The sequence below is a fragment of the Bos javanicus genome, chromosome 24 (genome assembly GCF_032452875.1).
Source record: "Bos javanicus breed banteng chromosome 24, ARS-OSU_banteng_1.0, whole genome shotgun sequence".
NCBI classification, from domain to species: Eukaryota; Metazoa; Chordata; class Mammalia; order Artiodactyla; family Bovidae; genus Bos; species Bos javanicus.
Window position 1 is genome coordinate 45,627,725 of NC_083891.1, and position 19,224 is coordinate 45,646,948.

Below are 19,224 nucleotides of genomic sequence, written 5' to 3' on the forward strand. Positions count from 1 at the left end.
ATTGATCACTGAGGAAGGCTTTCTTATCGCTCCTTGCTCTTCTCTGGAACTCTGCATTCAGATGAGTATATCTTTTCTTTTCTCCTTTGCCTTTACTTTCTCTTCTTTTCTCATTTTGCCTCTTTGCATGTCTTTTTCTTGGGGATGGTCTTGATCACTGCCTCCTGAACAATGTTCCAAACCTCCATCCACAGTTCATCAGGCACTCTATCTATCAGCTCTAATCCCTAGAATCTGTTTGTCACTTCCACTGTATAATCATAAGGAATTTGATTTAGGTCATACCCAAATGGTCTAGAGGTTTTCTCTACTTTCTTCAATTTAACTCTGAATTTGGCAATAAGGTCATGATCTGAGCCACAGTCAACTCCAGGTCTTGTTTTTGCTGACTGTGTAGAGCTTCTCCATCTTTGGATGCAAAGAATGTAATCAAACAGATTTCGGTGTTGACCATCTGGTGATGTCCATGTGTAGAGTTGTCTCTTGTGTTGTTGGCAGAGGGTGTTTGCTATGACCAGTGCATTCTCTTAGCAAAACTTTGTTAGCCTTTGTTAGGTTATGTTGTAGGGAAGAGCCAATTCTGACTTCAAGATGTATCTATTTCTTTGACTTTAACTTTTGTTTTTATAACCACACATAATGACCTGCCTCAGAGAACCCTGCCCCTCTACCTGAGGAGATTAACACACACACACACATATGACTGGCCATTCCAGGAGATATGTGCAAGATAATGGTCTTCACGTCCTCAACTCCTCTCCCACTCTGTCCTATAAAAGAACCAGGCACCCGGACCCTGACAAGATGGTTATTTTGAGACATTAGTCTGCTATCTTCTTCATCTGCTGGCTTTCTGAATAAAGTTGTATTTCTTGCCTCAACATCTCTCTCAGATTCACTGGCCTGTCGTGTGGCAAGCAGAATGAGCTTGGACTCAGTAACAGTTATACTTTTTATGATTTCTATCTGAAAAATTACTAATTTGAATCAGTTTTCCAGCTGTAAGGAGAAATTTCCCTTCAAACTAAATATGACTTACAGCAATTTGGTAAATTATACCTTTATAAGCAGAATTGAAACATTTATCTTTTCTCTGTATCTGCTCTCTCCAGAGACTGGAGACTCTTCGGTTCCCAGCAGCTTTATCAGATAAATTAGGAAGGCTACTGCACTAACAGGTACAGAAATTTCAATGTATTTTGGGGATCTTGAAAAGGGAGGAATTCACTTAGATCTGGCTGGCAAAATCTGTGGTAAATCCTTGGCATGACTTTCTTAGCCCTGAGATACCTTTTAAGAGGTCAGTCTGAGACTCCTTATAAAAATTTTAACAAGACAAAATGTCTACATGATCAGTTATATAAATCACCAGATCAAGTTTTTGAGACCAGACATATTTTGCAAATTAATTAGTCTTAATTTAATTATATTTGGTAGAAATGAGGGTAATTTTGGAAAGAAAAAGATGCTTCAATGAATGATAAATTGCAGTTTGTTAACAGAGGTATGTAAGACTCACCTCCCAGACAGTTTCTTGCTATTATGTTATATTAATGTAAAGTTTAATTGAATTATTAAAGGATACTCTAAGTTTGTATCTGAAGCTTACCTCAGTAATCTATCTCTGGATGAACATCAGATGTCCCACAACCTACAATCAGGGGATTATGCATACTGAAAAATACATAATTTAAAGGATAATTTCCAACTTGTATGGAAGGACCCTTACTAACCACTCTTAACTAGCTCATGCACAGTGAATCTGAAGGGAACTGACTCCTGGATTAATTTCCACTCACAAAAGGCCCCTGCAATGCACTGGCCTAAAGAGAGGACAGCTGACCTCAAAATCACCCTTAAAATATTGCTCCGAGGAGAAACTACACTCACACCAGGGTGAGAAGAAGACAACATCAGAAGTAGACAGCTTTCCTAAGATCTCCAATCTGACTTGTACAATCATTTGTAATGTTTTCCTGACTTCTTGGACTTTTGCATGTGAATCAAATGTTTTTCTATCATAGCCATGATAGGCATGATGCTATGCTAGTTTCTAAAATCAATTCAATTGTTGGGTTTGTGGCCAATGACCTGTGTCTAGTACTCTCAGGCTACCTAGATGGATTCTCTACTCCAAGGCTCTAACTGGTTGACTCTTTTGAAATTTATTAAAAAGAAAAAAAAAAAAGATTATAGTCATGTACAGGCCACTACTGTTATTACCAGACTGGATCCTCTCACCTGGCCTATTAGTAACACCTCCTCTGACCTGGCCATAAACCCAGGGTCAGAGAATTTTCATTACTCAAGCTCAACAGAACAGGCAGAATTTCAGCCAAGGAATTAAACCTCTCACAGTTAAGGGATGGATTTAGTTAACACCAAACTATGGTGGTTTAAATTTAAAGGCTCCTCTATGTTGGAAACAATCAAGTCATGTTAAGGATAATCAGCCTAGCAACAGAGGAAACTGGGCTGGGTGTCTTACGGACAATGCCAACATAAAATTTCCCTTAAAGAAAAGGACTGGTACAGAATAGACTAAGTCAAATAACCTAGGATATATGGGGCTACATCTAATTGAAGTTCTTGACTTAAAATTCTTGCTTATGACCTTATTAATTTAGCTATATCGTTTATATATAGATGTATATAGACCATTTTACAAAATTGTTTCTTATACTACCAAATATGACTTAGCCTCTGATAAAATGATGCATAATTCCATATGGGCTTCCCAGGTGGCTCTCATGGTAAAGAACCCACCTGCTAATTCAGGAGACATAAGAGAAACAGGTTTGATCCCTGGGTTGAGAAGATCCCCTGGAAGAGGGCATGACAACCCACTTCAATATTCTTGCCTGGAGAATCCCATGGACAGAGGAACCTGGTGGGTTACAGTCCACAGGGTTGCAAAGAATCAGATATGACTGAGGCGATATAGCACACACATATATGAGATCAATGATTGTAATAGTTGAACTCTAGATATGGGAAAAAGCAATAAAAGGGGATATTTTCCTGGATCATGGGGGTTAGTGGTCTAGAGACTTCTTGGATACTGTTTTATGGCCTAGTCCAGCACACTGAGTAGCCAAATCTCCACCAGACTTGGGAATATCATTCCCAGAACCATGGGGCAAAATGGTCATGAAATGCCCTCACAACATGGTCAAATTTATGACTTGAAGGGGTTCTGCCAATTGAAAACTGCCATCTGCCTCTTCAAGGATTAAGTCAATGCCATGGCACCCACTGACCTTTAACACCCCCTGAAAGGAATTCAGAGTGGAGATCAGAAATGAGGTACTCTGTGCTCTGAGAAGAACTGGCAGAAAAGGCCTTTAGATACTTAGATGTCTTCAGAAGAGTTTATGAAACCAAATTCTTGCATTTTCCCATATCCAGAAAAGCAGTAAATTCATTAACAGTGATAGCTACTTTAACACTGAGGAGGGAAATGCATTTGAAAGTTAAAATGGAGTAAATATGGCAAAACTAGCTGACCACTGTGGATGTGATTTCAGAGGCATTTATCCCTGTATTGTTGCAAACTTGAAATTTCTGAGCTATGTCAGATTCTACCAGGATCTAATAATTCCCCCCCCCCAAACCCTTCCACAAGATTTTGGCTAAGATTTGAGAGGGTCACATCTGGATCAAGGTTGAATAGAGGCCTTTCCGACCACAGTGTTTGAAAAAGCAACATCAGAGATGACAAAAACCTTACGGACATTATTAAGAAATCTTTTGCCAAGCTATGCTGGAAAACTCATCTAAAACGAGACAGGATCTTGCAAATTGCTCTCTGTATACTGGTGATCCCTAGAACCAGGATAGGATGGAGCCATTATGAAATTACATACAGGAGACCACTCTTAGCTCCTAAGAATAAAAAGAGAAATGTTTCTAACACAGCAGGTAAAATTAAACAGTATGTTCAACAGACTGGACAACTGTTAACAACTATGCATACATTTGTGTTCCACAGGTCTCCCCCTTGCCTGGAAACTCCCTTACATCCCTTCAAAGCAGGAGACCTGGTGCTGCTGAAAGTGTGAAAAAGAGCAATGCCATGGTAGGGATTCTATGCTCCTCTGGATCAAGGAGTATCAGAGAAAATGGAGAATTGATGCCAAGCAGAGCCCTGTGGGTCTCCTGGGCATGGACGCCTTTTTGTCCCCCATTTCTTAAAAGAATCCAGTCACCATGACCTTCTTGAGTTCCAAAGGACAGAACAGTTATTAATCAGAGGAGGAGCAGCCAGAAAGCCACCTGGAATAAGATTAAAGGGACCAGGGAAGCTGATCAAGATTAGGAAACTGGACTACCTAAGACCTTTGTTGTTCAGTCACTAAGTCATGTCTCACTTTTTGCAATCCCATGGACTGCAGGACTCCAGGCTTCCTTGTCCTTCACTATCTTCCAAAGTTTGCTCAAATTCATGTTTATTGAGTTGGTGATGCCATCCAACCATCTCATTCTCTGTCTCCCCCTTCTCCTCCTGCCCTCAATCTTTCCCAATAAGCTGGCTCTTCACATCAGGTGGCCACAGTATTGGAGCTTCAGCTTCAGCATCAGTCCTTCCAATAAATATTCAGGGTTGATTTCCTTTAGGATTGACTGATTTCATATCCTTGCTGTCCAAGGGACTCTCAAGTCTTGCCCAGCACCACAATTCAAAAACATCACTTCTTTGGCATACATGACTACTGGAAAAACCAGAGCTTTGTCTATACAGACTTCTGTCAGCAAAGTGGCATCTCTGCTTTTTAATACGCCGTCTAGGTTTGTCCAGTGTTCTTGCCTGGAGAATCCCAGGGACGGGGGAGCCCGGTGGGCTGCCGTCTCCGGGGTCACACAGTGTCGGACACAACTGAAGTGACTTAGCAGCAGCAGCAGCAGGTTTGTTATAGCTTTTCTTCGAAGGAGCAAGCATCTTTTAATTTCATGGCTGCAGTCACCGTCCACAGTGATTTTGGAGTCCAGGAAAATAAAATCTGTCACTGTTTCTACTTTTTCCCCATCTATTTGCCATGAAGCGATGGGACTGGATGCCATGATCTTAGTTTTTTGAATCTTGAGTTTTAAGACAGCTTTTTTACTCTCTCTTTCACCCTTATCAGGGGACTCTTTAGTATCTAAGGTTTAATATCTGAAGTTGTTGATATTTCTCCCAGGAATCTTGACTCCAGCTTGTGATTCACCCAGCCCAGCATTTCACATGATGTACTCTGTATATAAGTTAAATTAGCAGGGTGACAATATACAGCCTTGATGTACTCCTTTCCCAATTTTGAACCAGTCCATTGTTCCATGTCTGCTTCTAACTGTTGCTTCTTGACCTGCATACAAGTGTCTCTTTCCATCTCTTTAAGAATTTTCCACAGTTTGCTGTAATCCACACAAAGGCTTTAGCATAGTCAATGAAGAAATAGATGTTTTTCTGGACTCCTTTGCTTTCTCCATGATCCAATGAATGTCAGCAATTTGATCTCTGCCTTTTCTGAATCCAGCTTGTATATCTGGAATTTCTGAGTTCACATACTGTTTAAGTCTAGCTTGAAGGATTTTGAACATCACTTTGCTAGCATGTGAAATGAGTGCAACTGTATGGTAGTTTGAACATTCTTTGGCATTTCCCTTCTTTGGGATTGGAATGAAAACTAATCTTTTCCAGCCCTGTGACATTGCTGGGTTTTCCAAGTTTGCTGACGCATTGAGTGCAGCACATTAACAGCATCATCTAAGACCTTGCACACACTCTATCTTGTCAGCAATCCTGCCCTTTTGAAACTGCGGAAGAGAAATCCAAGACTGTTACTGCCTTCATCCTTATCATGTACCCCTGCCTGACTATAGAACCTCTCCTTACTCACCAGACAGGAGGGCATAGTTCTTGAGGCCATAACCTACTGTGTTCCCCCTTTGCCTGGCAAAGTAATAAAGCCACTCTTTCTTTCTCCTCCATAACTCTGTCTCTGTATTTCTGTTTGGCATTGGTGCACAGAGAGCCGAGATTCTGGCAACAAATTGCCTTCAAAAAAATCATTTACAGACTTTCACTTAGGTACAGCGGATAGGAGCCTGCCTGCCAATGCAGGAGACATGGGTTAGATCCCGAGTCCAAGAAGATTCCACATACTGTGGAGCAACTAAGCTCAAGAGCTGCAGAGACGCAACCACTGCAGCCCATGAACCTAGATCCCATGCTCCACAAGAGTAGCCACTGCAATGAGAAGCCTGTACGCCACAGCTAGAGAGTAGCCCCTGCTCACCACAACTGGAAAAAGACTGCAAGGAGAAACAGAGACCCAGCGCAACCAAAAATTAACAAATAAGTGAATAAATTTTTTAAAAGACTCATTTACATACTGAGAAAACCACCAAAAAAAATGACCATCCCAATGAGCCCATTTCCATATCAATAAGTGGTTTTACCATTAAGTTATAAAAGTGACCAATTCAAATTACAATTAGATACGCTAAAAAAGACACTGCTATAGTGTCACCTGCTGATTCTGCATCACTTTTGCTAGCCGGTGAATGTCATAGTGCTTTGGCAGAGAAGGGATATAGGTATCTCCTTTCTGAAAATTTTCATCTTCTAGCCATAATATATACACATTGAAGAGCCTAAAAGAAAAAAAATAATCATCATCATATAAAATACAAAAAGATGTGAAAGCAAATTAAGTCTCTTACATCTCTAGGAACACCAGCACTAAAAGATAAAAGTTTAGAAGCACATAACACAGAAAATGTTTCCATTCCCAAGGCCAGCAAGGGAGAAAGACAGGTCACAAATCATTTAAATATGATGCAATAATAATTGCTAATACAAAAAGTATGAAGAAAGGGCTCTGTGAACTCTATTACAAAAGAGGGTTAAATATAGTACACAGAAAAAATAACCGGAGAAGGTGACTTTAACACAGATCAAGGATCTGAATTTGGAGTTTTTCTCTCCTAGGCAATCCAGTCACAGTGAGTGTTGGTGCTTGGAAAAGTGTAAATCACATTCAAATAAACACATTTGCCATCTTTCAGAGAAAACATTAAAAGCCATTTTAAAACATATGCTTCGGAAGACTCTGCCAGCTTTAGGCTAAATGACAATTTCCTGCCTCAAGGAATCACAAATAGAGCCCACAGCATGTTTGCATCCTGTTCCCATGAAGAAAGAAGAAAAGAGCTAAAAACAGGAAAAAGAAAAAAAAATTCTCAATTTTCCAGTAAATTTTTTTTTTAATGATGCTCCCTTTGTTTTTATTTTTTGGTTTTATAAGGAACACAGTCCATTTAGCTCAGACCACTGGTATTTTAAGCAGCTGTTTGCAGCAACAGGTACCAGAGTTGTCTACAGCACACATATTACACACCAAGTACCAGGTGGAGACCAGAAGGTAGTGCGGCTGCGCTTTACGCAACAAAGTGGAAAAATACCACCTTCACCCCGACAGCAGCCTCTAGGAAGAGACGCAGGGACACGGCTTTGAGGTTCTTAAAGGGGAAAGGCTGGGACAGAGCTCTCATTCAGCTTCTGCCTGGGCTATATACCTACTTCACAACATGCCAGCAGGCAAAAGGGGAAATTAAAGACTTTCTTAGCTGATCTAAATGTTCAAAGATAAAGCCTTCCCAATGGTTAAACCCAGCAAAAAGAAATTTTCTTTCAAGCGCGAAAGAGACAGGGAGAAGTTATTCTAGAGGCAGAGAGAAGCCCTAAGGCTTTGAGGTCAATTAAGCCTAAAATCTGAAAACTGGGCTGAAACTCTGAGTTTCCTCACTGAGACTTTTGTATTCATTTTGCATTGAGGTCATTATTAAGAGTTATTTTTATTAAGTCATATTTATAAGATTAATATCTGGTTTACATCAAGCTTACAAATGAAAGGTAGAAGAACAGTGTGAAGGGGACAGACTCACCTCTGAGTTCTTAACCCTTTACAGTGTGTGCAAACACTGAGTCTATTTTTCAGAAGCAGTTTTGGAAGATTATGAATCTACTGCACCCCAGGTCGATCCCAGAATCCCCTAGAGGGTCTATGAACCCCATTTAAAGGACTCTGCCTGGGGCATTTATTTCTTTTAGAGAACTATCCTAGCAGACTACACTAGTAGTTAACTTGCTATGATCACTTGTTTCGGTTTGCTTCTGTTACTAAATAAAGAAAGAAAAGAGGTCACCAGCCCTCCAGTTTAGACGTGTTCACTCAGACTCCAGGCACTTCACAGAGGTACACCCAAATTGCTGATTCACTTCTCATAAGAAACACGAGAGAGAAACATTACAAGATACAAACCTATAGTCAAAACCACCTTCTGTAGTCAGTCTAACAGGTTAAGAGCAGTTGTAACACAAATCAACAATCCAGCACAAGTATCCAAGTACCTGTGCTACAAACAACAACACAAATGGTTAAACAGCCATGCCTCACCTCACAAGCTCTGTGTGCAGTTCTGGTGAAGTCAGGTAAGCAAGGGCGCCAGCCTGGCTCGCTGGCGGCCCTTCACTGCCCTCTGCTGGAACGCGGAGGGCCTTGCTTGCAGCGTGGTGGAAGTCGGCCACCTCTGTCAGGCGCCTCTTCATTTCTTTCAACAAACTGATATGTGCAGGGCTTTGAAAAAACCTCCTTCCAATACAACCATCTATAGGTAACCTTAAAAAACGCAAGCAAAGAGCACACTAGGATCAACACAAGATGCTCTATGTGACACATTACAGTCCATTAACAACCCATTTTATTAATACATATCATTTTTACCTCAATGGTTATAATGAGGCTCCACCAATACAATGCATACAAAAGCAGTTTTTAAAAGAATGAAATCCTATGCAAATTCAAGATACTGTCACCACTTAGAGGTACAAAAGTGATTAAAGACAGAACCTCTTCTTGAACTTGCAATCAGTTGAGAACAGAAGTGATGAAGAATCACCATCTGTATGTTTCAAAGAGGGTGAGTTAAGGGAATGCGAGTGAAGCAGAAACACTGAGCTGGAGCCAGACAGCAATGGTCACCCCAGGCAAGTCCTGGCCTTTGTCCATACCTGCATTACTGTGGGGGCATGAGTGGTAAAGAACCTGCCTCCCAATGCAGGAGATGCAAGAGCCGTGGATTTGATCCCTGGGTCGGGAAGATCCCCTGGAGAAGGGCATGGCAACTTACTCCAGTGTTCCTGTCTGGAGAATCCTATGGACAGAGGAGCCTGGGAGGGTACAGTCCATGGGGTCGCAAAGAGTTGGGCATGACTGAAGCGACTTGGCACACACATACTAGCAACATAGGTCCCTTTGAACAAGCCCCACCATGGCCACACAAGCAGCCTCAGTGTGGGACTCCAGAGGCTCTCTGATAAACTCCGAACAGTTTCAGGGTGTTGTCTTCACCAAACTGGGTATGGGGGTGATGAAGCGAGAGCTGCCCCAAGATACCCTGAACTCAGAAAAGGTCCAGTCTAACAGATGTGAAACAGGAAAGGAGGGAGGCTCTGAGCCAGGGAATGACTCTCATTCCCATGTCACAGTGTGAGAACACAGAGCAGCAGAGCAGGGCAAAGGCAGGAACCGATTCCCTACCACACTGGATACCATACCCATACTGCGGTCCTGGGCGGTGGAGATACAGGAGGAAGAACTTCTGCCAAATGAGTGGCAGAAGAGGATGGTCAGAAGGCGTGAGGAGAGCCTGCTGCGCCCAGCGATAGATCAGCAGCCTCTGGAGGGACGGGACGATGGGGAGCTTCAGCTGAGCCTGGGCTTTCTACAAAAGAGACGGGCTTTGAGCAACCATGTAATGATCACATCTGCAAACGGTCTGCTCTTCCTAAGTGACTCAAATAAAATGCTAACCATTGTGTTTTCGATTCGATACGGAAAAAAAAAAAAAGTCATATAAACCTTACTTTTCCAACCCTCTAGCTAACACTTAAACATTCCCAGTAATAAGACACGTGGGGCAGCCTTTTTTCTGTTAAAATTTCACAAACCCCAGAACTGGACTGAGTCTTAAGCATCACTGAGTCTAATCTCATTTCCATGCCTTTCCATTCCTTTCTATGTAAAACACTATAGTGCGAGAATAATATGAAAGCTAAAGTAAATTTTACAAACTTTATCAACGTCTTGAAAACTTAGATTTTAAATGGATGTTCAAGAATGAGAAATACCTTGACAGGCTCTGAAATCCAAAAGCACAGTCTACACTACAGGACCCTAAAATAGAAGGTCTTTAATTCTAAAGACTCATTCCAGTTTTTCTCACACTTAGGCGAGCCTAAGGATCAGCTAGGGAGTTTCTAAAAATACATTCCTTGTCCCACTCCAGATTCAGAATGTCAGAAGTTGGGGTCCAGGAATCAGATTCTTAACAAGCTCTCTAGGGGATTCTGATGCTCTAAAACAAAGGCAATCCCATTCATACATGCAGTGGACACAGCCTCAAATTATAAAAGTTGTGACTCTTGATGTTACATAAACCTCAGGAAGGAAATATACACTTCAATTCACCATGTTGAGCATTAAACAGTTATTGTGCTTCCCAAACATTCCCAACAAAAGAAAACACAGAAGTCCAAAAGCTACAGGGAACCCATCAGCATCAAAGTGTGAACCACCTTCTACCCCTCAAATGCAGAACTGTTATTTGCACCTTCAGAGCTTGGTCGGGGGTAAATGCAGAGTTTATAACCAATTCCCCTTCAACAACTCTTCGGAGTTGGGAGTCCTCTTCAAAGATGGATTCCATGTTCAGGACTGTCCATGCAAACCAGACCTGCAAGGATACCAGGCAAACATGAGGGGAACGAGCTCCAATTCAGACAGGAACACACACCCCAATACTCCACAGACTAACACCTTTGCTATCACAGATTTCAATCAACACATTTATAGTTTCTAGAATTAACAGTCTACACTACAGGATCTTAAAACAGAAGGTCTTTAATTCTATTTCTACTTGTACAACAGATATAAATTTATATAAAATAGGCTATTGAAAAACATTAAATTCCTTTGGAAAAGCTATTTTAGTAATTGCCCATAAGATGTTTTCCATTCACCAGGGGAGACAAGACTAATATGTAAGTAACCAAAATGTAAAGTGACAAGTGTGAGTGTTGAATCAGAGGTCAAGCGCTATGGGAAACTAGAGAAGGGAGGTGGGATCAGAGAAGATAAATGTATCAGACAAGGAGGCAGAGAGGAAGGCATGTCTGATAAGACAATCAGCTCAGCAAAAGATGGAAATGCCAGAGATATATGCAGATAGCAACATGGAGTTTGCCTCAGCTGGATCCCAAGAGGTATGAGGAAGAGCAGGAGTAAGACTGTGACAGGAAGTTGAAGAATGCTCCTACTGAGTTAAGTGATAAAACAAAGACAGAATCGGACACACAGAGTCCAAGAGGTGGTAATAATGATAAAAACAATGTGGTGAATTAAATGATGATAACAATAAAAACAACCAACACCTAGTAACAACATGACATCATTTGACTGTTGAGGACTCTGAGGACAAAGAGTAAGCCAGTTTCCAAGGCACAGGGCTAGCAAATGGCACAACCGAGGCTGAGTCCCGGGCAGTCTGGCTCCAGCATCTTAACCCTTCTGTCCTGCTGCTGGGCAGGCTCTGCAGTCAGGCAGCTGGAGTTTTGATAACAAGCTATCTGATCCTGAGCCAGCCACTTGACTCTGATAAACCTCAGTTAATGCCCCTGTGAAACAGGAATAGCAACAGAACAACCTCAACAGAGGGCTACTGTGAGGATTAAATGAAAAGCATTCTTATGTGTAGTAAGTGCTGAATAGATGTTAGATATTTTAGGCTATTAGTAATGTAGGTAAGGATAATAACAATACTAGAGTATACAGAGATAACAAGTGATCCACAGCAGGTTGCCTACCTGAGTGGGCGTGGCCAAGCCCTCCACAAAGGAAGGAGTGACGTTGCCTGCCAGGATCCAGCTCACCAAAGAGGAGAGCAGACTCCGGTCACAGTGGTAGCCCAAGGCATTCTACACCAGGGAGAGCATGTGGAGCAAAGAGAGGCGGCTTTTAAAAAACAGAACCAACGAGCTTTTCAAGAGTACAGCAATTATCTTATGCCAGTGGACAATTCAGGTAAGATACAGAGTTCAGTAATTAGTCTACCAGCAGTGATAATCCCACATCATAGGCAAATGTAATGAATGAGCAGGGCTCCTCCTAGGGTGTCCTTCTTTGGCTTTATAAGGATCCATGCTAGCAGACCATGGTTTCTGGATAAGACACCATTAAGGCAGGGCTTTAAAAAGGCAGTGGGCACAGAGCAGCACTGAGAAGGATACATGTGGGGAGCCTGCTTAGAAGGTTACTTTCTAGCTGATGACAAAGATAAATTCCACAACAGCTTTACCTTATGTTGCTGGTAGAGCAATTTCTGCACACAGTCTTCTTGCCTCAACTGAAAAGCTGTTTTACACAAATGGTCCATGAGGAAGAGGATGGGTTGTTCCCGGTACCAAAGATGTTGGCTTATGAGAGCCTGAACCCAGAACTCCAATACAGCTACCGGGCCCACCTCATTGGGCTGAGTGCTTACAGAAATGTGGGCCTATGGAGAAAGGACTCAGGTGATGACAAAAATAATAACCAGCCTCCCACCCTTAAAACACAAATACAATAACATCTAGCTCCACTACAAAACCCAGATCTGCTGCCTTCCTTGGCCAAAAGCACTGTGCCAAGGGCTCTGAAATGACCGAAACACACAGACGTGCTAGCACCAGGGGCATCTGATTAGGAAGGCAGGCGAGGGTACATTTAGGGGCTGGCGGGACCCTGACCTGAATCATGCTGTTGAGAAGCTTCACATTGTCCCCGTGGCTGGCCCCTGTCAGGTGTTGTGCCACCTTGTGGGTGACCTGCTGCGTGACACCCTGGGGGACACCGCTGTCCAAGTGCAGGAACAGGAGGAGGTACGACAGAAACCTGTGGAGCACACAGGGCAACTGTTACCTCCCGTTCGGAAGCCAACAGAATCTCCAGTGTCTAACTACCAAAGAGAAACAGGAAAACACTGACATGGTCCCATCTTTAGACTAAAGCTCTATTCAGGGATTCTGATAAAAACCTTCAGGAATTTCAGAAGAATCAAGTTTTCCAGTTTGACATGGGTTAAATCTACCCACCTATAGCGTGCAGTGAACAGGTCTAGAACACATAAACCTGTGCAAGTTAAAGAGCATTAGAGGGAAAACACCCAAAGCACCACTCCATCCCCTTCCCACTCCCACTGACAAAAGCAGAAATGTCTGCAGAATCACCCTGCAATCTTTCACTGGGTGTCAATTTCACACAAGGTGTCATACAGGACACTGGGCAGCGGGGGTGGGGGATGTATGTGTGTGCAGATATCATAATTCAGTTACAGATCCGTTCCCTGGGTGCGCCAGGCTCCATCCTCGCCTAGGGCCTTTGCCTCTGCTGGGTTTTCTATTTGAAACACTTCCCCCACACCTAACCTGACAAAGTCCTACGCGGCCCTCACCTCTCATCTGCAATGTCCCCTCCTCAGAGGAGACTTCCTGACCCCCTCCCTGCACCTAAAACATGTCTAACCCATTAACCTCTCCCACAGCATCACTGTTTCCCTTCATGGCACTTAGAACTGGGAACTGCACCCTGAGGATGTGATAACTTCCTGTGTGTCTAAAGGCAATGCCCGGCCTGCGTGCAGATGGTGGCAGTGCAGAGGTTACTGCTGAGTGAGGGAGCGTCCCACTTCACAGCTGGCACGATGCAGGCCAAACTCCACTCAAGTGGAAAAGAAAAGCTGTGACAGGCCCGGCGCAATGCAGCCCTGTAAGAGTTTGGAGAGCAGAGCTCGTGTGAGCATTCGAGGGCAGAGATACAGAGGTGCGAGCACTGGAAACGGAGCCTAGGATTCACCTTCACTCAAAACTTAGCATTGGGAGGGAGGGCGGCAGAATAGACCATTCAATCTAATTTTAAACTCCCAAAATCACAAAAACCTAAAGGCAATTTATTAAAATTTTTCCAAGCAGGCATCAAACCTCCAGCGTATCACTTAATCCTTACACTCAGCCTGTTTGAGAAAGAATATTATCTCATCAAACAAATAAAGAATGGAGGCTCTGACAGTGAAGGAACTCACCTGTCCACATGAGAGTGATGGGGTGAGGATACGCCTCGCACACGAGCACCCTGAAAGCCACGTGCTAACCAGAACACGAGTGGCCTCAGACCTGCCCGGCGCCTAGAATGCTGGTTTCACAAAAAACAGGTCCCAAGTTCCTAATGCATTCTTTCTAAGGCAGAATATCTGGGGGAGGAGCTGGGACTCCATACTTAATAAGTACTTAATACTTAATAAGTACTATAAGTACTTAATAAGTACTATAAGTACTCCATACTTAATAAGTACTCAACTCTCAGTTGAGTCTCATCCCCGCAAGTCTGTGACACACTGTTGAAATGACACCCAATGGGAAAACTGTAGTGTCCCCCTCATGCCTCTGGACACACCGCCTGCCCCTGCCATCGGGCCTCCTCATCAGGCCTCACCTCCGCCTTCCTCACTTTTCCAAAGGCCCCAGCCAGATGGCCTCCTCCCAGCTCCCTCCTGCCACGCTCCTCCCCAGCCTGGCCTTGTCCAGCCCCTCCTATCACCCCCACGGATACTGAAAAGGCCAGGTTCTCTCCACTGGCCTACAGGCGCTCCAAAGCTCAATTAGAAACCCACCTCTTCCACAAAGTCGTATCTGTGGGCCACCTGTTGTTTCTGTTCGCCAAGTAGCCTGTCTCACTTCTAGTAACACCACCTCTCGTCAGGGGAACTGTCCTTGCTCCACACCAGAGTTGTGGGAGGGAGGGACTTTCAATACAGGATCCCTGTACACCATCCTCCCAGGACTGGGCAAACCCACGGACACAGCAACAGGCACAGGGAGAGCAAATGAGTCAGACCAATCGGGAATCATTATAAGGAATAATGATAAAGAAAAACATTTGCCTTTGCCTAGTTCTCTCTGTGGCCATGTAGTTTCACTCCCCTAGAGAAAGTACACCTGCAAGAGAAGGCCTGAAAGAGACAGAAGCAGGGCCAAGGGACCTGGGAGGGCAGACACACACAGAGAAGCACTAACCCGCCGCCTCTCAGCTTTGCAACTACTGCCATGTCGGGACGGCTAGTTACCGGGAAGGGCTCTCCTGTGCACTGTGGAATGTTTAATACCACCTCTGGCCTCTATCCACCAGGTATCGGTAGCAGCTTTCCTCAGTCGTCCCCTAAATCCCCTTCTCCCAACCACCTGCCCTACCTGCTCCACTCCCAACCAGGCTGTGACAACAAAAATGATCTCTTGTTGTTTAGTCACTAAGCTGTGTCCGCTCCTTGCAATCCCATGGACTGTAGCCCTCCAGGCTCCCCCAACCATGGGATTTCCCAGGCAAGAATATTGGAATGGGTTTCCTCCTCCAGGGGATCTTCCCAACCCAGGGATGGAAGGCACAGCTCCTGCACTGCAGGCAGATTCTTTACCGCTGAGCCACACTCATCTCTAGACAACATCAAGTGTCCCCTGAGGGTCAAAACTCCACAAGTTGAGAACCACCACTTCAGAATGAATGACCTGATGTTATCATGAGCCTTGTTTCCTAATCACAGGAGCCAATACAGTCCTTCCTGGAAACGGGTACGTACTGGATTCTCACCATGTGCAACTAAGAATCTTAATTCATACTCATCCTTAATTCTTTTCCTCCCTAAGCAGCTATTTTTTACCATGATTCCATATACTTTTGCCATATATAGACTAGCCTTAAACCCACAGGGGTATGGGTATTAATGCTCCCATGCACTTAAAAATTGACATATAACTTTTGACTGCCCCCAAAACTTAACTATTAATAGCTTACTGCTGACCAGAAGCCTTACCAACAACATAAACAGTCAATTAACACTTATTTTATGCTGTATGTATTATATACTATATTCTTATCATAAAGTAAGTTAAAGAAAATGTTATGAAAATCATAAGGAAGAGAAAATACATTTACACTGATACTGTAAGCTTACATCATCTGTTTACAAGGCGAACCATCTGTCAGCACCTACATCAATACTGCCTTATATGCTATAAAATCCTGTAGATGCTACACCTATTAACACCAAACAAAAATGAAAAGACAGTGTGAAAATTCACATTGACTTAACAGGTATAATAACAATTCATGCATTAATAATAAAGAAGCAGCAATATGACTGTTCTATGGTAGCCTAGTATAATCAATCTGACAGTTTCAAAATTATCTAGCCTGTATACTAATGAATGATTTGTTATAAAAAATTTAATCACAGAGAGTATGACAGTCATATTCATAATACAGTACTGTAAACGTTACATTAAGAACCACTTATCTGTGATAACAGGTAGATACACCATTTCTCCAATTATGAGAGAGAAGCATAATGTACAGTAGTGTAATTCTTTGAAAGCAAAGGTATACAACAGTAAGAAAACTAACACATTACTAATCTTATATTAAATGTCACTCACCTCATGCCTATGCAAGGAGAGGTTATTCATTTTAACACTAGTCTTGCACGGCGCATACTACATGATGAATACTTAGTTGATGAGGATGATGAATGAAAACGTCTCATACAGTTCCTGCCATACAGTTGTCAGATTTTCACACAAAGACACACACATGCCCAACAGGTAAGTTTATCAGTGTAGAGCATTACGACTATTTACTGTTCGTTAAGTGGAAGTGGATCATCATAGAAGTCTTTATCTTCATTATTGTCACACTGAGCAGGCTGAGGAGGAGGAAAAGGAGGGGTCAGTCTTGCTGTCTCGGGGGTGGCAGAGGCGGAGGAAGTAGAGGAGGTGGAAGGGGAAGAGGAGAGGCAGGCACACTCAGCGTAACTTTAGAGAAATACACTAAAATTTCTGACTTCTTTGCTTTTTCATTTCTTCCAAAATATTTCTATATAGTATCAGTCCTCCTTTCCCATTTGCTTTAATTCAGAGCCTGATTCATAGAAGGGTTCATGTGTAAGAGGTCATGATCAGTCTTCAGAGATCGGAACCTTCTGCCAAACTGTCCACTGTTAACTGTTTTCTGGCACTGCTTCTTCCTCATCATCCGGTACTGGCTCAGAAGCACCCATGTCAGTCAAGTCATCTTCTGTTAACTCCTCTGGAATGGTGTCTATTAGCTCTTGAATTTCTGCAAGATCCATTTCTTGAAACCCTTCCCCCACCCCCAGCCCCACCTTCTTTGCCATATCCACAATCCCTTTCATGATTTCCTTGACTGTCTCTGTCATAAATCATGAAGTCATGCACAACCTCTGAACACACTTTTCTCCAACAGGAATTTATTGTTTTGGGCTGATGGCTTTCAGGGTTTTTTTCCTTTCTTTTTTAATGTTTGTTTATTTGGCTGCGCTAGGTTATCAGTTGAGGCATGTGGGATCTTTAGCTGTAACATGTGAACTCTTAGTTGCAGCATGTGGGCTCTGTTTCCCTGAATAGGAATCGAACCTGGGCCCCCTGCATTGGGAGCACAAAGTCTTAGCCAGTGAAACATCAAGGAAGTTCCTTTTCATGCTTGTTTCTATAACAACAATGGCATCTTAAATGGCATAATCCTTCCAGATTTTCATGATTTTCTTTCTACTAGGGTTCTCTTCCATAGCGTTGACAACTATTTCCATAAAGTACTATGTATAATGAGCCTTAAAGGTCCTTATGACCTCCTAATATACAAACTGAATTAGAGATGGTATGTTTGAGGGCAAACAGATCACTACTATGCCTTCAGTGTTGAACTCATGAGGTTCTGTATGTTCAGCATCAAAAAAAGTTCAAAAAGGAGTCCTTTACTGTCAAGGCAGACAAAGTTTGAAGGAACTAATCAAGAAAAAGGGTTCTCTCTACCCAGGCCTTCTTGTACAACCAAAAGACTGGGAGCTAGTGTTTATCTTTTCCCTTCAAGGCTCGGGGGTCAACAGGTTTACAGATAAGGGCAGTCTTGACGGTAATCCCAATTGCATTTACACAAAACAGCAGAATTACCATATCCCTTCCTGCCTTCAATCCTGATGCCTGTTTCCCTTCCTTCCCTGCTAACAAATGTCCTTTGTAGCATTTTTTTTCCAGAATAGGGCATTTCATCTGCATTAAAAACCTGTTCAGGCAGAGATCCTTTCTCCTCAATGATATTTGTAATGGCATCTGGGAACTCGTCTGCTGCCTCAGTCAACAGAAGCTGCTTCTCCTGTTATCTTGACGTTTTAAAGCCAAACTACTTTCTAAAATTATCAAACCATCTTCTGCTGGAACTGAATTCTCCAGCTTTAGCGGCTTCACCTTCCTTTTGCTTTAAGTTGTCATATAACAACTTTGACTTTTCCCTAATCACATTAGGACCTATATGTATGTCTTTCTTAGAGCCATCCTGTGCTCAAATAAAAGCTGTACTTTCAATGAGATAAAAAGGCGTTTCACAAAAAGTGCAATGTTTCAGCACCTGCTGGTAGAGCTGCAGTGACAGCTTCATGAATTTCCTTTTCTTTCTTTTTACAATGGTCCCTACACCCGATTCATTTATCTTGAAATGACAGGCAATGCAGCTGCAGACCTCAATCCATGGTACATATCAAGCAATTCAACTTTTTCTTGTAATGTCATGACTTTTCTCTGCTTCTTGGGAGCACTTTCAAAATCATTAGAGCTCCCCTGGTGTTATTTAAGGCTTACAAATACTGCACTAAACACAATGAAAACGATTCGAGAACTGGTCACTTTTTACTGTGATGCACCATTTACTGGAGAAACAACTGCTCACTCGGGAGATGATCAGCGTCACACAGCGTGTCAGGTGGATACTCACTTGAGCGCACCCTGAGAGCAACAGGCGCGTGCGTGCATGCTCAGTCATGCCTAACTCTTTGCGACCCCATGGACTGTAGCCCTCTAGGCTCTTCTGTCCATGGGATTTTTCCAGGCAAGAATACTAAGGTGGGTTGCCATTTCCTCCTCCAGGGAATCTTCCCCACCCAGGGATTGAACCCACATCTCCTGTGTCTTCTGCGTTGCAGATGGATTCTTTACCTCAAAGCCATCTGGAAGTCCAACAGGAGCTGGCTACAAAATTATTACAGCAGTACAGAATGTACTAGTTAATTTATGCAGCTATAAATTCA

At 42.8% G+C, this 19,224-nt stretch overlaps 1 protein-coding gene across 4 annotated transcripts in view; it reads right to left on the bottom strand.

Annotated features, from left to right (window-relative positions):
- The window catches only part of EPG5 (ectopic P-granules 5 autophagy tethering factor), a 131,532-nt gene that overhangs the window by 68,275 nt on the left and 44,033 nt on the right, over nucleotides 1-19,224 (bottom strand). For all 4 annotated transcript variants that reach the window (XR_009733305.1, XM_061400058.1, XM_061400057.1 and 1 more), the window contains exons 18-24: nucleotides 12,830-12,974; nucleotides 12,400-12,597; nucleotides 11,909-12,019; nucleotides 10,657-10,779; nucleotides 9,602-9,768; nucleotides 8,442-8,663; nucleotides 6,513-6,636 (exon numbers count right to left, since the gene is read on the bottom strand). Coding sequence is in view for 3 of the 4 variants with exons in the window: in XM_061400058.1 (XP_061256042.1) it covers nucleotides 6,513-6,636; nucleotides 8,442-8,663; nucleotides 9,602-9,768; nucleotides 10,657-10,779; nucleotides 11,909-12,019; nucleotides 12,400-12,597; nucleotides 12,830-12,974 (1,090 nt within the window). In the remaining variant the exon portion in view is untranslated. The remainder of the gene's footprint in view (nucleotides 1-6,512; nucleotides 6,637-8,441; nucleotides 8,664-9,601; nucleotides 9,769-10,656; nucleotides 10,780-11,908; nucleotides 12,020-12,399; nucleotides 12,598-12,829; nucleotides 12,975-19,224) is intronic.